At 42.5% G+C, this 11673-nt stretch overlaps 1 protein-coding gene across 2 annotated transcripts in view; it reads left to right on the top strand.

The window, feature by feature from the left end:
* Positions 1–801: 801 nt before the first annotated feature.
* The window catches only part of KIAA2012 (KIAA2012 ortholog), a 747606-nt gene continuing 736734 nt past the window's right edge, over positions 802–11673 (top strand). For both annotated transcript variants that reach the window (XM_085648973.1, XM_085648972.1), the window contains exon 1: positions 802–1785. In XM_085648973.1, coding sequence (XP_085505099.1) covers positions 1702–1785 — 84 coding nt within the window. In that variant the 5' untranslated portion in view covers positions 802–1701. The remainder of the gene's footprint in view (positions 1786–11673) is intronic.

The raw sequence follows: 11673 nt of genomic DNA, 5'->3' as shown, positions 1-11673 counted from the left end.
ACCCAATGTATCCTCTACCTCCACTCTCTGACTCACCCTAAACCCCATACCACTGCTATGATCCCCAAAATAACCCTTTCTAGACTATGACCTCCTCTACTGCTCCTTGCATCATCTCAAACATCTTTTACTACTCATATCTCCCAAACAAGCCTTTCTAAAGCGTTCCCTCATGTATCCAAGACTCATCCATACCTCATCTCGCTCACTAATCCACTTCTAGAGACTCTTCCCTCCTTCATTTCTCCTCTACTCATCCCAAACCTCCTCCTACTGCTATGATCTCCAAATAAACACTTTCTTGACCATTCCCTCTTCTATTCCTCCACTATCCTTTTCAACCCAACTATGACTCACATATCCACCCCTCGAATTAATTTCAGATTTCCCTATACTAATTCACCACTAATACTTTTTGGGTTCCGGAACAGTGTGCTACTCGCTGAAAAGCGCTTCAACGCCTCTTCAAGGGTACTATATAAATGCAATTTCAATGAATGCATCAAGAGAGCACCTACAGCACTGTACACATAACATAGTCAAATATTTCGCAAGTAGGAGACACACGCAGGTACTACGAAGGCGGAAGTAAGACGAGACGCCAGAGAACAGTGACTTGTGGACAAAGAAGAATGACCCGGTAATTGGCAGCTCTGCGCGCGGGGCAGGGCAGCCCGTACACACCGACTGACATGTTCTTTTTGGGGCTGAGCCTGAAACCCGAGCCTGGCTCCTTGGTGTATGTGCCCCGCGCCCCTCCTGCAAAAACTTCACTTCACTCTGCTGCCAAGGCAACCGGGAAACAACCTGCTGCACAATGGGGCAGGATGCTGCTGGAGGAGCAAAATTAAATACAGGGATGAAGCAAGTTAGCAACCGCCGCGGAAAGGACAACAAGAGCTGAGAGAGAAGCCAAGAAAGTGGGAGACTCTGTCGGGGCGGACTCCCAAGCTCCCCGGGCTTCGCATCGCTAGAACTCTTACCGGCGCCACACAAGCAGGGAGACGGAGGCGCCCTTCAAAGTTAAGAGACAAGCCCGAGATTTCCCGGCGACAGCGGGTGCTCACAGCCCCCAATTCGAACTAGACTCGACGGGATACTGGATCGACGTTAAGTCTATCTACTTGTAGCCTGGCTCGTCGTGACTTCGACTGGGTTACCAGCTCGGTAGTACATTGGCTGCGCGGGATAGTGACGGGACCTGATCCTGGCGGGAAAACCACTGACGGCATACCGACCCTGCTGGTGACATATCAATAGGGTGCAGGTGGCCCCGCAGGATATCATCACATCAGTAGGACATCGGCTCGGCAGCGGATACCTGCTCTGTGAGACACCGGCTCGAGACGATATCGGATCTGTGGGACAGCGGACGGAGCTTGAAAGGATTTCAGCCTTCCCAGGATTGGTTAAGCAGTTAGTGCGTTCTTTGTTTCCAAGTAAACTTTTATTTAAAAAAAAGAAATACAATTCTCCAATTGTCTCAGTGGGAAAACAGTTCAGACATCATTTTAGTGAGACCTCGGCCTGGGGGTCATTGGCTCCTCGTGATATTGACTTAGTGGATGTCCATTTGTCACGTCATCAGTTGGGTGGAGTATCGTCTGTGTGAATAGCTGCACTCAGAGATGTGAGGGGTCAAGGAGTTACAGGTGTGTTTTTTGGAGGCAGCTGCCAAGGTGGGCGTTCGGTGATGACACAATGACCACCCTCTCTCTGCTGAGCCGCGGCCGGGGGCAGGTGATCAGCCCCAACCAGAGGCTGGAGGTGCACTTTGAACCGGAGGTGAGTACAGTACACCCAACAGCACAAGTGTTCCCAAACCTGGGAGAGAGTGCCCACGACTCCCCTGTAATCCTTACAGTCCCCACAGTGTGTGTAGGGAATGGTTTCGTGCATCTTCAGATCTTCCAGAATTAGAGACAAAGGTCCATATTGAGGAAAGCCACAAGCAAAGAAAAAACAGAACGATGTGCTCTGAGATCACATCCTGTGCTGATCTGGCCATCCTGAAATCAATTCTGCTTTGCGACCCTACACTGTGGGGGTGGTCAAAACCTAAATCCCTGAAATACAGACTTCAAAAATATGGACTCAAAAAAAACGTATCATGCACCAATATCCCTGATTCACTGTGGGAAAGTGTCATGCAGCATATTCTGCTCGGGAATCAGGGCTGCGGTTGTCCATAGTAGTGAGACAGTAATATCTCTCGTAATATCTCTCTTGGAAAATGAAACCATTGAAGTGTGAGCATGTGTGTGTGTGTGTGTGTGTATGCGGTGAAGCGGCATCAGCTATTACTCAACCAGAAATTGTATATTATCATTCTAAAAAAATATCATAGCCAGAATATGGACTACCGCAATAATATGGAGGTGAGTATCAATAGATAGGTATAGATTTGCTATACTCAACACAACATATATATGTTCATTGACCATATGTATCTGTGAAAAGTACGTAGATGTGGACTAAAGAATAGCAAATCTCTGCTTACCTATTTATACTTCCCTTCACAATACTGTGGTGATCTGTAACAGATATCATATTTTTGCACTACAGTATTTTTTAACTTGATGTGATGACATGCACCGGTAAAGAAAGTATCTTACAAGAGGACATTAAACTCTGCAGACACAATAAGACTTAAAACTCACGGAGATGGTCCAGTTGGGCTCTAGAAGTCACAATAACATGTCAATTAATTCCTGGCAGGAATTTATAATGAATTTATTTAAGGAAAGTAAAAGAGTGGTCTGAGCTGACTCTAAGGTTAAGGGCCTCTAAATACAAAGCCATGCGTCAGGGGAAAAAGTGACTTAGGTGCAGTCAGGATGGAGAGAGGGTGTTATGGTCTTAAAACTAGAGAGAGAGATCACAGGATTTTCTTAACAGATGATCTCAAACTGCAGGTAATGTTCAATATGGCTGTATGGTGATTAAGGGCAATGGTGGCTACATGGTGTGAGGCTTGTGGGTTAGACCAAAGGATATTGTAAAATCACAGGTGGGTACCTCTAGAGGATTGTGTCCAGATCTGCAGGGCACATCTGAAGCTTTGTGTTCAGGTCAGGGGGCCTTATTTGGAAATTCTCTTTTTATGAAGGTCACATTTGAGGGTTGTGCCCAGTTCAGGAGTCCATGTCTGGAGCACTGTGCCCAGCTATGCAGGTCACATCTGGAGGGTTGTTCAATTCTGAAGGCCCATCCGAGGATTGTATTGAGTTCTGGAGACCACCTTTAGAGCATCGTCTGCCATGATGAATGGGTTATCTCCAATACTGTCCTGTTTTGGACCATTGAATCTACTTCTGAAGGTTTACTTAAAGGAGTAGTGTTTCCAGTTCTAGAACCACATCAGGCTTATCGTGTTCAGGTCTGGAGGCCGTATATGGAGTGTTGTGTCCAGTTCTATAGGACAAATCCTCATTTGGATAAACATTGAGCAAGGATAATATAGATTACAACTATCACAATGCAGTAAGTTCTGCACCAGAAATCCTGGGAAATCCTGGGAACAGTGATACAATAACTTAAATCTACATATTTTGGAAGAGGTGAAATGTCATGACCAGCCAAATGGTGTAGCAAGTGGCACTCAGTATAGGGGACCAAAGTTCGATAACTCACAACTCCGCACGGTTTAGTCGTTTTTTTTACTTTACAAGCTTTCATGATTCCATGACACTTTGCAGTGTGTAGCTGTAAGGAGCAGCACATGGACGGGAGTTGCTTGTTGGCCACACCCCACCAGATACCTCTTCCCAGCATGTCCACAGCACCACCCTCATTCCACTTACCATCTTCAGTCAATGTAGCCCCATCAGTAAAATCCATGTGTTTATTCCACACCTGTAGGGAAGACATGGCTTGGCAGTTCGGGCTGGACTGTTCCCATGAGGCACAGGGTCAGACTGATTTGCATATGGCCATGTCTGAACTGTGGTGGCGGAGTGAGCTAAAGAATGATGATGGATTAAACACAGATCAGTTGACTGGGGGTGAGTGCTTGCAATGTTCAACACTCCGTCCATCATCCCCTTTGGTTTTGCTTTGTTCACGTGGTGATGGCAGGTTTACTTGCTGCACGGCAATGATGAACAACTCTTGTAGCAGATTTGTTTTATGTGATATTTAAGAGGTGTAAATTACAGTTGGGTGCTTACCACTCAGTGTTAAGGTGTTAGTATTAGTGTGGGCCAGAAATACTATATATGAAATTACGTGGCTATACCCAGTTTTCTTTGTTTTGCCTGAATTTAACTTTTAGGTTTAGCTGTCCTTTTCTTTTGGAGGCTCTGAGCACAATTCAAAGTGTCTTGAGCATTGCTCTTCTAGCCACAGGTAGCCAGTGGAGTAATTGCAAGACTGGAGTCGTGTGTTCTCTTGCGTGAAGGCAGAGAAGAAGTCTTGCCGCAACTTTTTAGATGAGTTGCATTTTGCGTATGATGAATGGGGATGCACAAAGCGATAGGCTGTTGACATAGTCAAGCTTGGAGATTATGAGTGTGAGGATGGCTTGCAGCTTTTGTTGGTACCAAAAGTATGGGAAGATGCGACATAGTGTTTTCATTGTGTAGAAGACACTCTGTGACGTTGTTAACACGTGGCATCAAGTTTAGGTCTGTATCCATGATTACTCCAAGATTTCTGACTGCTGATGATATTGATCGAGGGCCTTTATGTTCCTTAGGCTGTATGCTGGTAGGTTGGTATTTTTTAATTGTCCATAAAAGACTTTTTAATGGCAGAGTCCACTTTCCTAAATTAAAAATAATGTCCACTAGAAATAGTCACTGTATTGTAAATAAATATATAATTGTGTAGATTAGGTTACATAGGTCCTGAAGAATAGCTGCTAGATCATTTTTTGACTCACACAGGCTTGAGACATGTTGACCCAGTGGCTGTCTTAGATGATTATTTCTAGTGGACATCATTATTTTCAATATAGGCAAGTAAACTCTCATTAAAAAGTCTATTTTGAGAAGACCCCTTGTTCTATTTTTGGATTGCACTAACACTTACACACTAATTTACACCAATCTACACTACTAGCCACACACACAGCCTTCACAGGTGGCATAATAAAAGATCCTTGGTAAAGTGGCACCTTGAGGGTGCCCTTCGGGCATTGCAGTGCTGGCCCAACGTAGAGCAAAAGTTTAATGATGAAGCATGACACCCATCAGGGTGTGTGAGGGCACTTTCTCCTGAGGAGTCACGTTCCTTGCTAACCCCTTAGGACATGTTCGACCTGTAGTAGCAACCTTCTCTCTTGCTTTCAATAGGAACTGCATACCCCTTTTAGAAAGTTCAACTTGCCAGGAGCATGTATGCTGGAACTTAAAACGCTCCTAGTCCTCCCCATCTGATAGAAATTTCAGGGATATGATAGCCACATTGTACCTCTGTGCTACAAGGTTGTAGAGGACGTCTCGAGTTCCAGAATGCCCCCAGTATGGTATGCCTCCGGAACTGAGGAACAACGAAAAGCACAGTGTCCAAAAAACACGTGGCAGTCACTGCTTATGGCTGTGCAAAGCCAAAAGAAAGTTTCAGTTGCTATACATGGTCTATGGAGAAGAGAGCTAGGGAAAAAGGTAAAAATATTGAAAAGTACAAAGAAGAAGTTCTAGAAAAGTAGAGGAGAGAAAGAAAAAGAGTAAATAGAAAAAGCATGAAAGAGAGCAAGAAAAACAGGAAGGGAAAGATAGACAGATGCAGTGGCAACTGGAAAGGGGTAGTGCGGAAAAGGATGAGAGGCAGTTGGGAGAAAGATTAGTAGATGAGTAGAGAAGAGAGAGAGTAAAATAGAGCCTCAACAAGTAAAATGAGAGTTAGATATTTGTGCACTATTTGATTCAATGCCAATGTCTATTCCCTTTTTGACTCATGTACTGATCTGTTTCCCTCAAACTGTAACGCGCTCTGATATCCTTCGGGATCAAGTTTGAGCTATATAAAACTTTATAAATAAATAAATACATGTGGAGAAAATGTGATTGGAGATTTTAAGTGGAATTTATAGCTTATCATATGTTTGCCAATACCACTTGCCCAATATGATTTCACTGCACAATTCTGCACCTGTTTTCTAAAAAGGATCTTAGTGTAAGACCCAAAGATCACTTTGCATAGTGGTCTTTGAAGTCCTCTTATGGTCTAATCATTGTTACTTGATCCACATTGCTTTTTATAAATGCTTAACATTGGCACCCTCTTGTTCTTTGTTACCATATGGTCTTGGTGAGATGTGCTGGTGCTTTTCCTTATAATGCATATCGGCGTGTCTACATTTATTAGTATAGTTGCTCAAAAGTAGAACCCACAAACCTACTTGCTGAGAAAACTATGTTCTATTCTGAAGGTTTGGCTTTCTAGTTTACAGTTAAATAAGTTAGTCTCTTAACTGTTTCATCATAATATGAAGCTTGACCTTTATCTGCACCTCTAGTGATGCCAAACAATCCACCTGCAAGTAATATTTTTTCATTTCTAGTCCACATGGCAGGCTTCCATGCTTTCTATATTCGCCACTCATATAAGTGCATGCTCGTCCAAGCAATGTTAGGTACATTAAGGGTGCCAGATTGAGAATTCTACGCAAGGAGTCTACTATATGAGAAAGAGAAGAGAGTGCCACCAATTGTGGAAGTGGAGGACTCTGTAGCATCCAAATGGAAGGTGCCATGCAAGCAGCATCAAAGACAGGTTATCACGGAGTAGAATTCTAGATGCAAACTGTGAATCCATCACTCTGTGCCTTAGAGGCAGTGTTGCACCCTGCCCATCTATGCTTTTCCGACTAGAGATGGAACTAGTGTCCTCTGATAGTCCACAGGCCACAAATGGACCCATCCCAAGCTCACACAATCACCTATCATTTACTGTGCCTACCTACCTATCTTGCTGTTCGATGTCTGGCAATGGTCTCCTTTTGTATATCACCTTTCTCACAACTTGCTTTTAACTATGAGGGTTATATGCCAGTGATGGAGCCTGCTTCAAGTCCATGCATTTTTGACTGGCAGTTTTGATCAAATGTAATTGAATTATTCATCTTTTGTCAAAACTTTGTAGTGAAATTCATTGTGGGGGTCCTCCCAACTTCCCCTGTAAAATGACATTTACATTCTACTTAGTTCTCATCATTGTTGCAGCCCTAAAATATTTAAAACATACTGTTTGCTACTAAATTCCCAAAATATACTTGATAGAAATGCGACAAGCTCTCTGTAAAAATATTTTAAATTAGTGGTGTGTTAAGTTTAAACTTCACTAATGAAGTTGGGTGGCATTAGGAAACCCCACACTTTACAAAGTAGATTGTTACCTAACTTTACTTTACGTAAATTTTATCCCAACGTGCCTTCCAGGTGTGATGATTTTCTGATGTAGAGTGTCTCAGGTAGAACATCCTCCAGCAAAACAATGTTGAGTGAGGAGGCTGGGTATTCACCCCTTTAGATAAGAGGTGTGGGAGGTATGGCTCTGAACTGAGGCTAGCTTATTTTGTTTAAAAAAAGAACTTCAAAGCTTTGCATTTCACAAAGCTTAAGAAGTTTAAAAAATACAGAATGTAGCGAGCCAGACAACTTTACAACTTTACACCGCTCTATTTTAAATCTCATCTTTTTGATAGGATTTAAAATTGGATTGTGGAAAGTTGATTGACTGTGCTTTATTGTGTAACTTTAAAAAAATCCACAAATCCCTTCACGTTGAACCCCTCGATGTTCATCCTGAGTAAGGGTGGGCATAATGTGCGTAAGGGACCTACGCGCAGAGGCACGGAGATGGAACCAATCTCCGCACTCTCCGCATAGTTCCGTTACGTACATCCCGCCTCCCGCCCGCAGTATTAAATACATTAAAAAATACATTTTTAAATAACCTTACCTTATCGGCGGCGTCCCCGGGCTTCCATACTCCTCCAGCGCGTCTTCTTCTGGGAACTGCGCATGCGTTTGTGACTGGCACTTTTGATCAAATGTCATTGAATTATTCATCTTTGTCACAACTTTGTAGTGAAATACATTGTGGGGGTCTTCCCAACTTCCCCTGTAAAATGGCATTTACATTCTACTTAGTTCTCATCATTGTTGCAGCCCTAAAATAGTTAAAACATACTGTTTGCTACTAAATTCCCAAAATGTACTTAATAGAAATGCACCAAGCTCTCTGTAAAAATATTTTAAATTAGTGGTGTGTTAAGTTTAAACTTCACTTATGAAGTTGGGTGGCACTAGGGAACTCCACACTTTACAAAGTAGATTGTTAGCTAACTTTACTTTACGTAAATTTAATCCCCAACGTGCCTTCCAGGTGTGATGATTTTCTGATGTAGAATGTCTCAGGTAGAACATGTCCAGCAAAACAATGTTAAGTGAGGAGGCTGGACATTCACCCCTTTAGATAAGAGGTGTGGGAGGTATGGCTCTGAACTGAGGGCTTCCATCCTCCCCCATCGCGTCTTCTTCTGGGAACTGCGCATACGCGCGGGCTCCCGCGCATGCGCAGTTCCCAGAAGAAGACGTGGTGGAGGAGGATGGAAGCCCGGGGACGCTGCCAATAAGGTAAGGTTATCTAAAAATTTATTTTTTAATGTATTTCATCTAACTTCCATTATGCCCCGAGTGTGCGGAGATTTGCCCTGTTTCTCCGCCTATTATCGCGGAAGGCGGAAGGGCAAATCTCCGCACATTCCGTGGGCGGAACGGAGTTGTCCGCCCACCCTTAATCCTGAGTATCAAAACCAGAATTTCGAGAGAAAACAAGGTTGAGGCTTGAACATTGAAACCAAACTATTGACAGATAAGTATAGATATTCTTAACCTTACTTCAGATATATGTAAGTGATATATGCATCTTCAAGGTATTCAGATGTGGAGTTAGAAATAGTAAATCTATACTTTCCTAAATGCACTTACCTTTTGATATTCTGTCCTTAATATGTTTCCGAACCACCATATTCTGGTGGTCAGTATTTAGTGGTAGAACCGATATCACCAATAAGAAAAAAGCACCAAAAAGTATTATGTGCTTTAAAACCTTGAACACTGTACCTTTTCTCTACAAGTATTAGGGAAAGAATGCACCAGTTGTTCACAACTTTAATGTTTGGTCATATCTGAAGGCCACACCACCTCTAAAAATATATTCCAGGCTATGGGCCAGACTGAAAAGCCTCAAAAGTATGAAGGCAGGTACATAGGTTAATGCACAGGTGGCAGATATCCCAAGAACTTCAGCCTTAGCTGGCTGCCAGAGAGAAAACTGAAAATACAAGCATTGTCAATGGCAATTGGTCTGGCTTATAAATGGAAGAACCTCTGCAATCACTGATACGTTTAGACACCCAATAAGTCATAATACATGCACGCTTGTCACTCATTTATGCTCTTATACCTTACAAATCAACAATGAAACATACATGAAAATGTAAAAAACACCTGAAAGATAAATGTAAAAACGAAAATGACTGCCACCTAAATGATGTGGGCATATCCTTGCATTGCAAAACTATAACTAAATAAAGCAGCAGGTGGCTTTCTTTCAGTGGTACTGTACATAGTGTATTGTTTCAATGTTCCAACAGATCTTCCACATTTAGAAGTAACATGTTAGCCATCTTAGAGGGGTAAAAACAATGATACACAATACCATTCCATGGTTGCTGCTAAGTAACTATCTCACTAGATGGCATGCTTCAAATTCTAATGTATGGAATTTATCAATGTTGTACTGATCCAAGGTGGCCAACATAGTTCTTGTAAACAAAGTGGCCAACTTTGAACTGTAAAACAATGATATTCCATGGATTAAGCTATTCCAAGATGGCCATCCAGTTAAGAAATAGTGGCTGCCCAGGATGCAGCAAACTGTAGATTACATGAGAAGCAAGCGAGTGCCCTGTAAGACTGTCTGGGGAGCAGCAGGAAACCCTTGAAAAAGGAGCAAAAAGAAGGAAATGGAAAACTAAAAGACTGGCCAAAAGCCCAGACGCTGAAGTGCACTAATTTTTCGTCAGTTGTGTACTTGTGTTCAAGCAAAATGCTGTTACTCCCAGGGCAATAGAGCCAATGGCAGAAATGGGCTAGCGATTGGCTGCATGTAGTATGCTGTCTTTTGGAGAAGCAGAATGTAAATGGCACTCAATCAGACAGAAGGTCTGACCGAAAGACATTCCATGTAGATATATGCATGTAGAGATTTTTATGTTTTTTAATTACAAGAGCCTGCCAGAAGGTCCTCCTAAGAGGGTCTAGCAAGGATTACCACAGGGCAAATCTTCTACCCCTTTGGTATGTCAAAGGAGGTAACCAACACCAAAATCCTTGCTTACTACAGGAATCTGTGAGATTCCATGTAGCAAAAGCCCTCTGTACAGGAATTAACTCAGTTTAATGTCAATTCACCTCTAATGGACTAATGGCTTCAGTATATTCTTTTCACCATAAACATGTAATTCCTACGGCCTTTGTTTCAATTTTTCATTACAAACAGATCGGGTCTATGGCATCTGACCTAACCTTTTCGAATGAACCAATCCTCCCCATAACATTTAATTTTAGCTCATCATTATAATCAACTCAGTCTTGCTATACCATCAAGTATGCACTCATAATATTAGAAATATATAAACCGGAAGGTTTACAAAACAGTAAAGATTCCCCACTTTAGAGGGCCTAATAAGAATTCTCACAATGCAAATGTACCTACATTGTTTGTCAGACCGGTATCCAATACCATACCCCTGGCATATTTTAGTAACCCAGGCCTATCAATCTATGAGAATCCATATAATGCAATACTTATCTACAGGCTTTAACACAGTGCAGTAACAATCCACCATTAAGGCCCACTGGCTTTAATAAATACATTTTACAGCCAGTAAGACATGCCTTCCATCTTTGTCATAACTTTCCATAATAAACAAATCAGGGCTACGGCATCTGACAAAACATTACCCACTAAACCACTCAAGCCCACAGACTTCATCATTGGCTTGTTGTCATCTCCATCTGAGGCCTCATTTGTTGCACATAAACTAGCAAAATGAGGCTCGCGGTCATGAAATTGCGAATCTATTCAAAATTGTAGTTGTAAACCAATACACAAGTCCCCCTAAAAGGACCTAACAAGGATGACCCCATTGCAATCTTCAATTCCCAAGTGCTTGTGAGGGGACAGCCAACAACCTATGATTACTATGAAAACCTGTTTCATGTAACACACTACACTCTTCAACACAATGAAATAACAATCCGCCCTTAAAGGATTATTGGGTTAAACAAACTCTTTTTTAGGTGTGGTTGAAGAATTTCACTCTGCCAGTGAAGTTTGCGGAGTTTCGCCCACTCCACGCTGAGTGCGGACTTCCGCAAAGCTCCACAAAGTGACACGGAGTGGAGTTTTTTCTCTCGAGTGGCTCACTAATGTTAAGTTGGGGAGCGGCCATGAAAAAAAATTGCATGCTCGGCCTCCTCCTGGTGAGATTTCTAAACACAGGTGGTCGCGACAGGTCGCAACGCTTGTTTTTAGAATTATGCAGCTCACGTTGAGGAAGCTGCCGCTCGAGTAGAATGTCTACTCGAGCAGAAGAAAGCAGCTGCACCCTTTGGCGCTACGCCTAGTGCTGCTTGATCTGATTTTACAGAGCAGGAC

This window comes from Triturus cristatus, chromosome 3_2, assembly GCF_964204655.1.
Source record: "Triturus cristatus chromosome 3_2, aTriCri1.1, whole genome shotgun sequence".
NCBI lineage: Eukaryota > Metazoa > Chordata > Amphibia > Caudata > Salamandridae > Triturus > Triturus cristatus.
The sequence above is the reverse complement of the archived record's forward strand: the minus strand, read 5'-3'. Positions and strand labels throughout refer to the sequence as shown.